Below are 15,767 nucleotides of genomic sequence, written 5' to 3'. Positions count from 1 at the left end.
GTCGTCGACATGTAAAATACAACTCATAGAACAGCACTTGAGGGGCATTTACTATAATAAAAAGCCTCATTGATAAACAAGGAATTTACGGAATCGAGAGCATACGAGGCTGCACACATGGGGTGTGGAGCAACATTATGAAAATGTCTCACTGCGGAAGTCAATCTTGGTCTTGTTCTGTTTGTGCAGGATGCTATCCCATCTGTGTGCCTCGCGTCTGACCTTGCGTGCCATGGGCTTAGGTCCACAGAAGAATGTGCCAATGCGCTGTCCAGGGTGAAGCTCGCCAATCGACTCAAAGATATCGCTAAAGTCAGGACGTCCAACATACGACTTGGTGCCAATCGACGTGTTGATGACCTGGTCGCCGAACTTGTCGTCAGGAGGCGTAAGCTGCGGGATGCGTGTCTCGGGGATCTTTCCGGTGAAGTACGTGCGCACCTGGACGATCGAGCTCAGTCCTTCCTCATCAAGAGCCACCAGAAGATCCTTGAACCACTCCAGCGTGCCGATGTCGCGGTACACCCAGAATAGGTACACCTTCTTCGTGTTCATTGCGTATCTGTCGCGGATCCACTGGAAGTACACGCTACGGAGGACCGATGCAGGCAGGAGTGACTCCAATACCAGCAGCAATGAGCACGCCGACCTCGTAGTTGAAGAAGTGCTCGGTAGGCGCCGTGTACGGACCGTCAATGAACAGCAACGGCATTTCACGACCCATCTTGATAACCATATTACCTTCTTCAACATTCGCCGAGGTTGATACGTTGTTGTCGTTACTCTTGTCTGTGACATGCATAGAGATCCTGGCCATCTCCTTCTCGTCATCAGCACTCAGCGCCATACTGTTGCGGATAGACTTGCCTGCCACCCTTTGTAATCATATCGATGCTCACATACGAACTGTTGCCGCCAACATTCGAATACATCGGGGCAGTTGTAGGATCGTGGTGCAGTGGGTGGTAGGGAATGTCCAGGTGCTGCGACGTAGGACGCGGTCTCTCTGCCTTTGCAAACTTGAATACATCGACGCCGTCGTCCTTGGAAACCACATTCTGCACACTAGAGCCACGGACATCGTCGCCAAAGTTGCAGCCGAGACGCTTGGCCAGGTTGCGGGTCCAGCTGCCTTCGAGGCGGAAGTGGATGGTGAGAAGCTCCTCCTCAGGTGCGCTGGAGATTGTCAGTGGGTGCCACTGCAGCATCGAGACCGAGGGACAGTAGACCTTGACGTACTGGCCGGGGCGGACACCGACGATCTTCTTATCCATCTGAATCTCGACCACGCCAGATGGGTGCTGGATCCACAGCGCGAATGGGTGACTTGCCAAAGACACTGCGCAGGTTGCGGTAGAGGCGGTCGAGGGCATACAAAGCAAGTGGGCCAGCAATGTACTTGTACGTAAGCTGGTTGTCATGGTGGAGGAAGAGGAATACAAATGTCACCAGGAACAAGTGATGCACGTAATAGAACAACTCGAACTGGCGCTTGCGGACGATTCCTAGACAGTAATTCACAAATTAATGGAGATGTAGATTTTGATTTGGTGAGAGGACATACACGAACCAGATGGTAAGATAAAGGCACAATCATTTTTCGGTGTCACGTTGCCTGAGAAAATCACGGCAACTACAAGAAAGAGAATAAAAAGGAAATTTCATCGGCAGCGCATGGCCTGAGGAAGATATGGAACTGGCCGGATTGCCTGGCGAATGCATCGGTCATGTGAAGTAATAGCGATTATCACCCAGATATTACTGTTGAGTGGAGCAAACAGGCAGCAGATCAGCATTGCGGCTCGGTATCAACCCGCCGAACTAATGCCAGGGTGTGTAGCAGGATACTTACTGATAGACATGACGGCAATAAAGAAGAAGCAGAACATCAAAACATGTCCAGTCCAGCCTTCTTTCTTGTTGAATAGGTTCTTGACGAGAGGTACCCCGGGAACAACTTTGCCATTTTTGACCGTCGGATGCTTTGCGTCAATGTATCTCTGGTAATGAATACCTATTGGAAATACCAAAGAGGTTGAATTAGGTTCATACACAACAAGGGTTTTGCAACAGGAGGGTTAATGCGAATTCATGACAGGCTGGGCATAGCTGCAAGGCGAGCAGTGATGTTGGGGGAGTAGGCTCAACCAGCAACCATGTGAACACCGAGTGTCGCATACTTGAGACGACACGACTACTCGGGAATATTAGCATGGGGCGTATGCAGCCGTATGCATTAGCCAAGAGTGAGGTTGTTAGCTTTGGAAATCAAAAGTTTGAAGGAATGGGGACCTCTTGGCACCATTAAGCTTACGAAAAATGGCGGAGATGCACAGCCAGATCAACATCGATGACGAATTGCTATTGCCGCCTATGCAAATGATGTAGGGAAGGAGATCGGCAAGGCAAGCCATGATGCAGCTGTGTGGAACTTACCAACATGTAATGCAGCCCAAAACAAGAGTGTGTACGCAGCAACTTTGTGTGCGTGGATGTTCTTCTCCAGCCTGACAATCCGCGGTAGGAAGGTGCGCTGAAGCAAGAGCATGAAGGTAGGCGACATGAAGATCAGGATACAAGCAACGTCGAACAGAATGCTCATCTTCGAAGCCAGGTTCATTCTGTTGATAAGCGTACGGGTTTTGTCGGTGCTCGCGTAAATAGTGATGATTATATGCGGGATAATCCAAAGGAGGAAGAATGAAGTGCGCCGCACAGTAATCTCCGGATAGAACTCGGGGTCAAGGAGGTCGCGCCACACAAATCTAGTGTTCTTAGTGCATCCCGTTGTTCATGTCGTTCAATGAACCCACCTCCGTCGGTAGCGAACTGTCTTTGTAGGCGGTCATCTGAGAAGATACAGATATGTCCAGTGGGGCTAAGTGAGGTGGTAGACCACTCAAGCTGGGCAGCGACGACTGGGTAGGCCCGTTGGGTGGAGTCTCAGTTGCTTGAAGCGTCTCCTGAATGGAGTCATTCTTAATGGTTGATGAAGGCATTTTTCTATGCCAGACAAGAAAATCAGACTTGGAGTGGTGTGAAGAAAGAACACGGTGTGTCGACGAAGCAGAAAAACCAGGTGAGGAACTAGAATGGAGATGGGCGGCGAGGGCTGTGGTCCCGGCCCTTTAAATAACAGCGTTGATGGCAACAAAGATGAGATGGAGAGCAAGTATGAAACAAGTGTGATACGGCAAAAACGGCATTTATGCAGCGCAAAAGCAACATCAGAAGGTGGAATGCGTGATTGCCTGGAGAGCGCAATAGGTGGTTTAATTGGTAAGAAAATGGCCTATTATCAGCATACTGGAGCGATGGTGAGAGACAAGCTTACTCCTGGAGGTTCAGAAAGGAACAAAACCTATCCACCCTCTCACCAACACTGAAGTGAATGAAGGCCATTAAACTACATATATCAACAGGGACCCAATGGTGCCACTAATCTGCTAACCAATATGGATACAACGTCACTGATTATAAACCATTCATTGAAGAGATACTGTGAGGTTGAGGAAGAGTACGTGGTAGATGACAGTGCCAACACAAACGGAAAAGGCATGTCCTGTCATTAGAAAGTATATTGTACCGCTGTCCAAAGGGGTAAATGGCTCAAGCAATGATGTTTTCAAGGTGCTTTTCTATATACCTTGCTCAGGTGCTATACCCACACGTTCCACAGATAATATCCCTCAACTAAATGGTATCCCGCGCTACAGCTGCCAAGCTCTCCAAAGGAACTCACCAAAAAGGTAGGGTACGAAATTCGCTCAAGAACATCTAGTCTCGGCTTTTTCTGTGATGTTCGGCCATATAACACTGTAGCAGAAAATAGAAAAGATATATTAGTTTTTCATTTGTGGCTAGCTGACACCGACGAGATATATTTACTCCAATGACTCGCATGAGGGATATCCAGGTTGCTGTCTGTGGTTATTTGCATCTATTATCCGATGTGCTGGCATAGTTTGCCATGCAGGATTGGTTCATTACGACAGCACAGCGTGAATGAGAGGAGATTTCATATAAAATTTAAAGCAATTATGCAAATGACTCACTGCGGAAGTCAATCTTGGTCTTGCTCTGTTTGTGCAGGATGCTATCCCATCTGTGTGCCTCGCGTCTGACCTTGCGTGCCATGGGCTTAGGTCCACAGAAGAATGTGCCAATGCGCTGTCCAGGGTGAAGCTCGCCAATCGACTCAAAGATATCGCTGAAGTCAGGACGTCCAACATACGACTTGGTGCCAATCGACGTGTTGATGACCTGGTCGACCGAACTTGTCGTCAGGAGGCGTAAGCTGCGGGATGCGTGTCTCCGGGATCTTTCCGGTGAAGTACGTGCGCACCTGGACAATCGAGCTCAGTCCTTCCTCATCAAGAGCCACCAGAAGATCCTTGAACCACTCCAGCGTGCCGATGTCGCGGTACACCCAGAATAGGTACACCTTCTTCGTGTTCATTGCGTATCTGTCGCGGATCCACTGGAAGTACACGCTACGGAGGACCGATGCAGCAGGAGTGACTCCAATACCAGCAGCAATGAGCACGCCGACCTCGTAGTTGAAGAAGTGCTCGGTAGGTGCCGTGTATGGACCGTCGATGAACAGCAACGGCATTTCACGACCCATCTTGATAACCATGTTGCCGTCCTCCACCTGAACTGATGGAATAACCTTCAGATCAGATGTCCGCTGTGTAGCGTGTACAGTAACCTTGGCCATTCTCCTTCTCGTCATCGACACCCAGCGCCATATTATTACGGATAGACGCACTGCCACCCTTAGCAACCATGTCGATGCTCACATACGAACTGTTGCCGCCGGCATTCGAATACATCGGGGCAGTTGTAGGATCGTGGTGCAGTGGGTGGTAGGGAATATCGATGTGCTGTGACGTGGGACGCGGTCTCTCTGCCTTTGCAAACTTGAATACATCGACGCCGTCGTCCTTGGAAACCACATTCTGCACACTAGAGCCACGGACATCGTCGCCAAAGTTGCAGCCGAGACGCTTGGCCAGGTTGCGGGTCCAGCTGCCTTCGAGGCGGAAGTGGATGGTGAGAAGCTCCTCCTCAGGTGCGCTGGAGATTGTCAGTGGGTGCCACTGCAGCATCGAGACCGAGGGACAGTAGACCTTGACGTACTGGCCGGGGCGGACACCGACGATCTTCTTATCCATCTGAATCTCGACCACGCCAGATGGGTGCTGGATCACAGCGCGAATAGGCGACTTGCCAAAGACACTGCGCAGGTTGCGGTAGAGGCGGTCAAGGGCATACAAAGCGAGTGGGCCAGCAATGTACTTGTATGCGAGGTGGTTGTCATGATGGAGGAAAAGGAATACGAATGTCACCAGGAACAAGTGATGCACGTAATAGAACAACTCGAACTGGCGCTTGCGGACGATTCCTAGACAGTAATTCACAAATTAATGGAGATGTAGATTTTGATTTGGCGAGAGGACATACACGAACCAGATGGTAAGATAAGGGCACAAAAATGTCTGCGTCACAATGATGCTGGTTTATACTGCAGAAATATCGAGGAAAATGGCAGAGGAGCATCCTTAGCTGCAGCTCCACATGATCAAGCAATAGCGCAAAAAGGCCGAAGTGCGATTCTAGCGTGTCGGTCATAGGCCACGCCGACCAATATGCTGTTAAAGATGTGGGGCTGGTGGCATACATATTACCCGAGCACGGTGTCCAGGCTTGAGCACATTGAGCCAGCATCTAGTCATGCCAAAGTGATACTTACTGATAGACATGATGGTGATGAAGAAGAAGCAGAACAGCAAAACATGGCCGGTCCAGCCAGTCTTCTTAACAAAGAGGGGCTTATATAATGGAACTCCCGGAACCACCTTCCCTTTCTTGATCGTAGGGCTTGTCTCGTCAATATAGCGTTGGTAATAAATGCCTATAATAATATTGCGTGTGGTCTGAGTGAGTGGTATACGCCCCGTGGTGGTGTAAGCATCAGCTTCACTATGTTCTACTAGGAGGGTTTAGGGGGCAACTTACCAATGTGCACTGCTGACCAAAACAGCATCGTGTATGCGGCGACCTTGTGGGCATGGATGTTCTTTTCGAACTTGATGAACCGAGGCAAGAAGGTACGCTGCAGTAGCATCAGGAATGTGGGCGACATAAAGATCATAATGCAGGCAACATCGAACAGCATACAGTGCATCGATGTGACGTTCATCCTCTTGACCAGTGGACGTCTCTTGTCGGACCCGTGGTACGCAGTCAGAATGATGTGCGGAATCATCCAGATAGCAAAGAACACGGTGCGTCGAATAGTGATCTCGGGGTAGAATTCCGGGTCGAGCAGGTCACGCCACTGGAAGCGGCGAGTCTTGCCACTGGACGCAATGTTGCCACTTTCGGAGTTGGCAGCAGTCGACTGCGGGCTCTCCTTGATGGCAGCTGGCTGAGACAAAGTCGGGATGGTCAGTGGAGCAAGATTGGCGGGTGTGGCTGTGGTTCTGGGCTGGGAGGGCAGAGTATCTTGACCAGCCGAAGTACCCGTTGGCTGGCGGGAGTCCTGAATAGGATTGTGTATGGATCCTGTTGGTGGCATTGTGTCAATGGAATGGACAATAGTAATAAGCAGCGTCCTGGTACCAAAGTATGTACAGATGACAGGCAGCAGCAAACGTAGATCGACTGCTGGCTAAGGGAGAGAAAAGAGCAACGATTGCGACGGAAAGTGCTTTAAAAATATAAAGTTAAACGCAGCAGAGGGAAGATTAAGAGTTGATAGAATGGTTTGGAGACACAGTCAGCAGCTGGTAGCTAGGCAGCAGAGCAACCGTCTAGAAAACTATAGAAAAGGGGGCTGGCTGTTGAAGGAAGGCTGTGAATGACTTTATCCATCTTTAGATTCTCCAAGCGCCAGCTGCAGTTCAATTTATCTGACTTTGACGCTGCGAGGTTCTTCTGGCTGTCTCTTGACAGGAATTAAGGTTGGGAAAGCTGGAGCTGGCCGTGGCAGGGAACTGCCGCATTTCGTTGTGATACAGATACAAAGGAATTGCCGTGAAATGGGGTGGGGAGAGGGGGGTCGCAGGGGGGGTTTCCGGGCCTAGGGCTACTTGTGATCGACTATCTGTTGAAACAAACGCAATCTGTTCTGCTCGGCGAAAAAGTTTTCAGCGCTAGTTGCTTTTTGCAGTACAAGCACCGGCCCACACTAGGTAGGCGCAGAGCAATGGGTGTGTTGCGCTAGACTCTCTATCGAGCAGACAAGAGCACATTCGTGCTTCTTTACCAGAACGTATCCGCCTCGAGGTTGTCCTTGGCTGGTAAAACCGGCAAATCCCGCATCACCAACGCCCTGGTGTAAAGACTCCAGAAAACGTAGCTGCCAATTCCTTGGAGAGGCGTTAGAGGGGCAGGCAGTCTTCCAAGTACGTTCTGTCCATGCCATTGTGGCCAATCTGCACAGGAAAACGCGCCGGGCCTAAGCCTGAGCAGGCGAAACTTTCCAGGAAAATTGTTTTATTGGCGCAAACAGCCGGTTCAAAGGCGGCGAGCACGCCGGCTTATTGGGAGCAGCGTCGGGAGGAATGTTCTATTCTGCATCCCTTTGCGTGCCGTTCACTGAGCTGAAGGCTTTAGGTGAAACCAATAAATGCAGTTGCCCAAATGACTGCGAGCGGAGGGCCACTTTATCATGTCAGGTCGGCCATATTAGGAAGCAGCCGTCAGAGCCGTCCGAAATTGCCGATACACAGGAACGCATCAGTTAAGCGACCGGATAGTCCGAATGTTCAGCAAGGAAAGATGCAGGACGCCCTTATCTGCACCATGTAAGCCTAAAAATCACTGCCGATCTTAGCCCAACAGCAATCAGATTCTTCGGACCATGGGAGCTGCCGGCTATGCCAGGCAGGTTCTCCTTGACTTGCCACCAGTGCTTTGGGGAGGAGCCAATAACCGTCACAAGAATCGCAGTCAGCGATATGGCCGGGTGGTTGATGCAAGCTATATATCTCCCCACATGTGCAATTGCTACCGTGCACAGTCTCTCCATCACCACCATCTCATCACCACCACCACCGCTGACAATAGACAGAAAAAAGTCAACAGCCTCGCGCTGTACTATCACCGTGCCAATGCTGCTTTTCGCTCGTGAAATAGTGCTTTCATCTGATGGCAGGGTCAGGGTTGTTGATTTTCATCCTCCGGCGCCTGGGAGTTGCAGCGCGTTCTCGGACTGACCGATGCACAACCGAATGTTCCACGCTACCCAAAATGAAATTCTGCATTATCTGGTCGTCAGAGGGTGCTTGATGACCCAAGCGCTGCTGGTGGTTGAGTACTTCGTGCAGCTAATTGCTACGAGTCATCAGTCGATACATTCGGCACTGTGAGGCTTCAACCACCGATCGACGCAACGCCGTCACGTACAGTGCGCCTTCGGGCGAGTAAGAGAAAATAGCCGGCGTTTATTAGCTACACTTCCAAGCACATCCCCTACCATCCGCGCTTGCCCTTGCCACCCTTCTTGCCGCCCTTCTTGCCGCCCTTGCCGCCCTTGCTCTTTGAATGGCCGGCACCAGAAGTCTGCTGGGGGTTCTTCGCAGCACTATCTTCATGGTGATCGTCGTCGGAATCATGGCCAGGGGTTTGTGACCCATCGATATGGCCAGCGATGCGGGCACTGCCCGTGACCCCGAGCCCAGCACCTGCCTCCGATGCCCCGCCCTGCGCTCCACCGCGCATCTTGAGCTGCTTGCGGTTGCGGCCACGCGGCTTGTAGTAGGAGCGCTGGCGCAGTGGGATCCAGCGTTCGCTGTCGGGCTTGCGCTCGGGATCGTAGTTCTTGGGCGGGTTCTTAGCCAGGCGACGCTGGCGGCTTGCACGGTACTTCTTTGTGCGACTGCCCTCTTGCGGCTTCGCCTTGACCGGCTGTTTGGCAGCAGCAGCAGACTTCTTTGAGCGTGCTCCGTCGCCAGCCGATGCATTCGACGACTTGGGCTGATACTGGCGGGACACCCTGATACGGACGCCGGGGATGACCCGTGTGACCCGAGAGCGTCTGCTATAGCCCTTCAGTAGCTGTGCGATCGACATCTGGTGGGCCCCATTGTCCCCAGACGCCAGCACTGCATGCAGGCAGGTGGAGCCCAGCGTTCCCACGTCGGCATTTTGCTCTGCAGCAGCCTGCTTGGCCTGGTTGAAGCAGCTCTTTGCTGCGTCGGGTTCTCCTGCCAATGCGAGGCAATCACCAACTGCAGCAAGCAGCCGGGCAGAGTAGGTTCCGGGCTTGCTCACCTGCGTGTACAGGTGCTTGGCCGCATCCGGAGCTGTTGACGACATCCTGCTACCCGACAGCCAGCCAATGAGCTGCACAATGCCAAAGTAGTAGCGAGCAAACTGGTCGGCCGCTGACAGACTACCAAGAGACACGCCTTCCGCGCGGTCTTTCCATGCAGTCAGCACATCCAGAGCACGCTGGTTATCACCAGCAGAAATTGCAACCTGTGCTGCAGCCAGTGTCGCAAAGACGGCATCAGATGGCTGCTGGCTGCGCGAGATCGTCGCCAGCTCATTAAGAGCCTTGTCCACGCTGCCCAGATGGAGCGAGATGGCTGCTGACAGAGTACCTGCGCTCGCATTAGGAATGTCCGAGTAGCTCTTACTGAGGCGCGAAAGTGAGCGGCGAGCAGATGCGTATTGGCCCTGCGAGAACTGCACCACAGCCATGTTGAACCGCATCAATGCCCGCTGGGCACGGCTCAGCTGGCGCGTAGCACTGCCAGGGAGCTGCAAGGCACGCTTAACGCGATCAAGGGCGATGTCACGGCGTGCGTACTCGGAGATGCTAAGGACAGCCGCGTTATGAGCGACAATATCGCGAGCCGAGCCCTCAAGAGATTTGTCTGCCAGCAAACGAGAGAAGACAGCACGTGCCTCGGCGGTCTTGCCCTGTGTCTGCAAAGCAACACCGCGCTGGGCTTCGATCGGTGCAACCTCGCCCTCGATATCCTCCTGTGACCACCCCTCGCTTGCCAGCGACGAGCGTGCCTGGGTAGCAGCCATCTCGAGCAGATCTGCTGCCTCAGCAATACGGCCACGGACAAGCAAATCAGTGGCTGCATTGAACATGAGCTCGTAGCTGCTGCCATGCTCCTCAGTTGGCCTTTGTTCACCAGCACTCTGCGCGCTCTGCAGCGCCGCTGCCTTGGCAGCAGACTGGTTAAGCAGCAGATCCTGGTACTCCTCGCTCTCCTTGTCAGTATCCCTCAGCAGCTCCTCATATAGGTTGACGCACTCGGCATAGTCGTCTGACTTGTACGCGATCTGAGCAAGCAGGTGCGTGACAGCCTTGCTTGCGGTAACTTTCTTCAGGGCTTTCTTGGCATCGTCGTAGCTGCCGAGCGTGAAATGGCAATATGCAGCCTCAAATTCGAGCTCCTTTGCGGTAAACAGCTTCGCCGCGCGCGCCTTCTTAATCGCTAGCAGCGCCTGGGCGGCCAGGTCCTGCTTGATGAGTCCAATGACCTCAATTTTTGCCTAGCTCCGACTCTTGCGGGTGCTCGGCAAGACCAGAGCGCGCCTGCTCAACGACCTCTGCAACATTGCCGTTTTCAATTGCTTCCTTGATGGCCGAATAGTACGAGTCAACAGATTGCCCAGACATTTTAATAATAGTCGATGGTTGGAGAGTAATGAGGCGAACGCTATGCAGCCTGCCAGCACATCGAAGCAGAGTGCCTTCATCAGCGTAGATCTCGATTAGTGTATCAGCAGAGCTGGTAATGGCTGATTAGCCAGCGTCCTCAACTACACACGGCTCAGCTCTGACTGTTCCTGGCATCGACCCATGGTATGGATTGCGCAGATATCACAGGGTCCACCAACTGCTGCCTCCTCTGGTGAGTATGTGATGTGCTACCGCACATGGCATGCTTTTCGGCTAACGCTAGCAGCGCAGACGGATGGCCCGGTGTCTGGTCATTTCCTGCGTCGTCTTGACTATACCGCCAAGTATTCAAGGACATTCTAGTGTGGGAAGTAGACATGAAAATGGACAGCGAACAAGTTAATCGCCATTGTGAAAATGCCCACCAAACATGAAACTCCCAGCCGTGATCGAGGCAGACTGGTAAGCTTAAACAACAAAAGACGGTCCGCGAACCTGCGCATGTCGCATTCCCTCGGACTTGCTACTGCTCTGCTGGTGTTCTTTCGTACAAATATTCGAGACTGGCAGCGTCTGACTAAACCAATAGCGCCACCAATGTCTCTGAAAGAGAGAATCCACAGCAGTGCAGCGTTTGGCTGAGAACCCGGACGGAAGAAAAGACAGTTTTCCCCTTCACATTTCGATCTCTTCGAGATGCAGGCGAGACGGACCCGGCAATGTGGGATGAAATGTGTGCTACTGCCCAATTTAATACAACATTTTTAGGTAGTGATTTACAGTGAGAATATGAAACAGCAGCTTGGAGAGGGAGGAGGCATCTTTACTGGGCGGTCACCAGCAAAACGTCTAATATTCCCTCTCGTGTTTGGGTTAATTGGGCACGCCTGAAATTGGGCACCAGCAGTCAGAAATCCAATTTGGCACAAAATAAAACAATATTGCCAGAATTCGCCTTGGACCTATTTTTTTCCTTTATTTCATTATTGATATCGACTGCATATAGCCATCCCAGGCATTCTATTGGGACAACCCAGTACACCTTGCCTCCCAAGCGTAGGTCCCAAGGTGAATGTCAAAAATGCTGCACGGCTATTGAACCCTGGCCTCCTCACTGCTCTTTTTCGCTAAACATTTTTAACCCCTCCCTTTGGCGAGTCCTCCCCACATATTTAGATTATAAGGAATTGGCCTGCCTCCCCTCTTTTCTTCATTTTTCACCCACCTCGCTTTTTTATTTCCTTCTCTTCCGGGCTGCTTGCAACTTTTCGGGTTTCCTTCTTTCCTTCGACTCCTTATTTTCATATACCAAAGATTTCCTACTCTTCCAGGGAGAGAACTGGCTCTTTGCTATACCTCTCCCCTTCTATAATTATACGATTTACTCGCGTTGTCTGACTAGCCAAGAGGCCATTTCCACTTTCATCCTTCTGCTTTTCTATACCTCCAACTCCAGAGTTGACCACATTACCTGTTTTTGCATCTGCACACAGGCATACACCGTACACAAAAACACAAACACACCGGACCCCTGCCTTCTACAAACAGCAAAAGCGCATCCACAAACTTTTGTTATTTACTGGCCAATCTTGTTTTCTACCTTACCACTTGCATCCAGTCGGCACTGAATGACGGCCCGGAACACAGCTAGCAAGTCTGGGGGAGATCGGCCCTACAAGTGCCCCATGTGCCCCAAGGCGTTCTTCCGTCTCGAGCACCAGACACGGCACATCCGCACGCACACCGGCGAGAAGCCACACGCCTGTACCCATCCTGGCTGCGGCAAGTGCTTTTCGCGTTCCGATGAGTTGACCAGACACATGCGAATCCACAAAGGAACACCTGCTGAGCGGCGTGAGGCTCGCAGTGCCAAAAAACGTGCCATGCGCGGAGCAGGTGGCTCGGCCAGCACATCTGCTGGCTTATCGGCAAAATCTAAAGGAGCCAAATCTGCGGCAGCCCAGCCGCTAGCCGCCAGCCAGGCATTCGATGCTTCATTTGGTATGATGATGTCGGGACGCCAGGATATAGGCGACATTGGTCTTGGGGGCATGACGCCTATTGGCAACCAGTCGCTGGTATCTCCTCTGTCACCAGCCTCACCATATTACTCAACCATTCCAATCCCTAAACCGCCTGGTGTACCCGTCCCTGTCGACATCTGGACTCGGTGCTGCGCCATACCAGCAGCCAAGCCGCACTTCGGCAGGAGCATCGACTGCGACGGAGCCGATTTCTACAAACAATTACACTTCCTTTGGGGGCCTGCTGTCAGGTGGTTCCTCGGGAGCATTTGCTGGCGATTTCCACACTGCAGCGACCGGCGATTCCTGCAATGGGAGTGCTGGCGGCAGCGCCAATGGTGGCTCAAGCTCTGCACTTGATGGTGGCTACGGGTTTGGGCGCAACTACACGCTGGAGTGTCCAAACAGCTCAATCCCTCGTCCTCAGCTACTGCCTCGTGGGGGCTATCAGCCAGCGACTTCTTAAGCTCATCGAGGAGATACGTTGCATCCAATGGTGCTACCGCTTGGGAATGCATCATTCTCGGGTGCCCAGCGCACAAATGCATTCCAGCCGATATCCTTTGGGCAGACCCTCGGCAGCCAGCAACCCCAGGGCCACCAGCAGCAGCACCAGCAGCAGCACCATCTGTCACCGCAGTCTCAGCAGCACCAAAACCACCATCAGCATCAACAGCATCCGCCGCAGCAGCACACTCACCAGAATAACGGCTTCAGCTTTTCATACAACCATTCGCAGTCCCATTCCCAGCAGTCCCAGCAGTCCCAGCAGCACACACAGCCCCAGCAGCATAGCCATGATCAATACTCGTCCAATGTTGGTCCTTTATTCCTCAGGTGGCCACAACTCGCTGTCCCGATCCACATACCTTGGCCAGCACCATCAGCAAGTCCCGAACCAGCCACTCAGCCACATACAACCGGCTCACCAGCAGCATCAGCAAGCAGGCCCAACAACCAGATCAACAGGAACACCAGCAGCAGCATTCCGTTGAGGCTGGGAAGCTCAAGGCAGAGCCTTGCTAACCTGGTTGATTTGACCAACATCCCTGAGATCAGCAGCGTTCAGGACACATCGTCTCTTCCTGGAATCCCAAGCCTGAACCTGCCGTTCTACAGCTCAGCTGCCTCGACGACTTGGATCAGACAGCACCCACCAGTCGCAAACCCAGCCTAGCCAGACGCCGGTTACTGGCTTTGGGCTTGGGCACCAGTCGCAGCCGCAGCAGTCGCAAACGGACCACCCAGCTGTCTCCGCCAGCACATCTGCACCCAGCAGCACGGCCAGCCTCTGCCTAACAGATGGAACCGCGCTTAGTGGCTCATCAGCAGTCAACACAGGCGATCTTGAACCTGACCTCTTGGCAACAGGAGGCCCAGACGAACCTGGCGTCGCCACTTTACCCGTCGTACCAGTCGTTGGGGTTTCACGAATCATACCAAGCCCGGACGCCGCCGATAAGCAGCGGGCCAAGCAGCTCTGTCCTCGATCTCCCCAAGCTCCCGCTCGCGCACAGCACGAGCTCACCTAAAGAGACCAGTCCAACAACCCCGCTGCGGCCTTTTTTAGGGGATTGCAAGCCGATCGAGCGCGAGGCGACGAGTAATGCTCATTTGGGATGCTCGTCAGCGCTTGATGCGGCTGGCCGTGCAGACCAGGCCTTTGACAGATCGGCCACCGAGCTCAGACATGCCTTCACTGCGGCACGGAATGAATACTACTCGGACGGCGGGTTCCAATCAACCGCATCTCTGTCGTCGGCTGCCTCGTCCAAGAGCCGCGAGTCAACCCACCCAAACTCGCCGCACACTCCGGCGCCTGCCGTTCAGTCGTCGATTTCAGAGTGCCATGAATCGCATATGCTGCCGCCCATCAGTGCGCTGCTGAACAGCGTGTAGTGCATGGCGAGCGCATACATTTACCACCACAGTATCCTTCCCGCATATCCTCCTTGCGCTACCATTACCCAAACTAATATTTCCTTTATTCCGTTACCTCTTCATCCATTTATTGCGTACGTTGTCCAACTCTTATATCTCCCCTGGCCCCTGGCCCCGCAAGCAAACCTATTAACGTCAAACACGCTCTCTTTACCTTTCCAGCCACATTTAATACATAACTCTGAGTCGCCCGCAGAACGCTAAAACGCCGCCCCAGTCCGCAACAGCACTTACAGACGCTGCTGGCCGATTAACTGCCCTAGCTTCATGCACTGAGAGCTGTCGGCATACTCCGGGATTCCAAGGTCCTTTGCCATCTCTGGCGGTACGAATCGGCCACCCAGATAATGGAACCGGCCTCCAAACTTTTCTGCACATTTCTTTGGTGCAGTCAGCGAAACCAGCATATCCGGGCTGCAGCCCAGAGCCCGACTATGTCGCCCTGCTCGACATCCCATCCACTTGGGACGTCCACAGACACAATTGGCTTCGGTGTCTGACTCAGTGTGCGCAAGACGTCGTCGAACGGCGGTCTGACCGCACCACTAAAGCTGAAACCAAACAATGCATCGACAATCAAATCGCACTTGTGGACCTCGGCTTCGAGATCGTCAATCACAGGGATCTGGTGCGAGACACACTGGTGCAGCAGATTCTTGTACAGATCCTTGTTTGGCTGCTTTGGGTAGAACAGCGACGGCGTGTATCCAAAGTGATACAAATGGCGAGCAGCTACCAGCCCGTCACCACCGTTGTTGCCAGGCCCAATGCACAGCAGGACCCTGCCCTTGGGGTACTCGCGCGCGATGCTCTCGGCAACGCTCAAGCCGGCAAGCTCCATCAGCTGCTCGATCGCATAGCCGTACCTGCCCATCAGCTCCACGTCAACTGCCTGTGCAATACTTTGACCGAGGAATTTCATTGCATTCAAAGTCACCGAAATAAATTTTCGTAGGAGGGTTGAAATCAGTGAAGTAGAAAGGGCTCAAGGCACTTTTGCCAGAATGGACTTCGTCACCAGCTTCGTTCCCTACGACTGAGTTTGAACATCCAGTGCTGACCAATCAGCGCCGCTGCTCGTCCACGCGTGGCCCGAGTGAGCTCCAAAAGCACCACCTGCGATGTATAAACTACGGTGGGCTGTGCAA

At 52.7% G+C, this 15,767-nt stretch overlaps 5 protein-coding genes across 5 annotated transcripts; 1 reads left to right on the top strand and 4 right to left on the bottom strand.

The window, feature by feature from the left end:
- Positions 1 to 512: 512 nt before the first annotated feature.
- DL89DRAFT_46951 (uncharacterized protein) lies at positions 513 to 1,609 on the bottom strand. The gene is made up of 2 exons (XM_040891705.1): positions 1,565 to 1,609; positions 513 to 1,505 (listed from the first exon to the last, which is right to left on the bottom strand). Exon 2 carries the CDS (start codon positions 1,419 to 1,421, stop codon positions 831 to 833), a length of 591 nt encoding a protein of 196 aa, XP_040741445.1. The 5' UTR covers positions 1,422 to 1,505; positions 1,565 to 1,609; the 3' UTR covers positions 513 to 830.
- Positions 1,610 to 4,038: 2,429 nt separating this feature from the next.
- On the bottom strand, positions 4,039 to 6,666 carry DL89DRAFT_285573 (uncharacterized protein; the record flags this gene model as incomplete). Its single annotated transcript, XM_040889830.1, has 5 exons — positions 6,022 to 6,666; positions 5,756 to 5,917; positions 4,712 to 5,407; positions 4,235 to 4,659; positions 4,039 to 4,170 (listed from the first exon to the last, which is right to left on the bottom strand). Exons 1-5 carry the CDS (start codon positions 6,581 to 6,583, stop codon positions 4,039 to 4,041), a joined length of 1,977 nt encoding a protein of 658 aa, XP_040741444.1. The 5' UTR covers positions 6,584 to 6,666.
- Positions 6,667 to 8,433: 1,767 nt separating this feature from the next.
- DL89DRAFT_269355 (uncharacterized protein) lies at positions 8,434 to 10,684 on the bottom strand. Its single transcript, XM_040888264.1, has 2 exons — positions 10,580 to 10,684; positions 8,434 to 10,524 (listed from the first exon to the last, which is right to left on the bottom strand). The coding sequence occupies exons 1-2, from the start codon at positions 10,649 to 10,651 to the stop codon at positions 8,482 to 8,484; spliced, it is 2,115 nt and encodes a 704-aa protein (XP_040741443.1). The 5' UTR covers positions 10,652 to 10,684; the 3' UTR covers positions 8,434 to 8,481.
- A 1,598-nt stretch (positions 10,685 to 12,282) lies between these two features.
- On the top strand, positions 12,283 to 12,486 carry DL89DRAFT_225718 (uncharacterized protein; the record flags this gene model as incomplete). The annotated part of the gene is made up of 1 exon (XM_040884772.1): positions 12,283 to 12,486. A coding segment is annotated over one exon (204 nt), but the record flags the coding sequence as incomplete, so codon positions are not given.
- Positions 12,487 to 14,849: 2,363 nt separating this feature from the next.
- Positions 14,850 to 15,541, bottom strand: DL89DRAFT_275592 (apolipo protein A-I binding protein-like protein; the record flags this gene model as incomplete). Its single annotated transcript, XM_040889327.1, has 2 exons — positions 14,850 to 15,061; positions 15,082 to 15,541. 2 exons carry the CDS (start codon positions 15,539 to 15,541, stop codon positions 14,850 to 14,852), a joined length of 672 nt encoding a protein of 223 aa, XP_040741441.1.
- Positions 15,542 to 15,767: the final 226 nt, after the last annotated feature.

The sequence above is a fragment of the Linderina pennispora genome (genome assembly GCF_002104995.1).
Source record: "Linderina pennispora strain ATCC 12442 chromosome Unknown DL89scaffold_12, whole genome shotgun sequence".
NCBI classification, from domain to species: Eukaryota; Fungi; Kickxellomycota; class Kickxellomycetes; order Kickxellales; family Kickxellaceae; genus Linderina; species Linderina pennispora.
Note: the sequence above shows the minus strand (reverse complement) of the source record. Positions and strands in the feature narration are given on the sequence as shown.

Excerpts from the sequence above, each read along its gene's own strand:
- DL89DRAFT_46951 (XM_040891705.1), bottom strand. The coding sequence starts at position 1,421 with ATGACAACCAGCTTACGTACAAGTACATTGCTGGCCCACTTGCTTTGT.
- DL89DRAFT_269355 (XM_040888264.1), bottom strand. The coding sequence starts at position 10,651 with ATGTCTGGGCAATCTGTTGACTCGTACTATTCGGCCATCAAGGAAGCA. Across the intron at positions 10,525-10,579 it reads AAAACGGCAATGTTGCAGAG|GCAAAAATTGAGGTCATTGG; the intron begins GTCGTTGAGCAG and ends AGTCGGAGCTAG.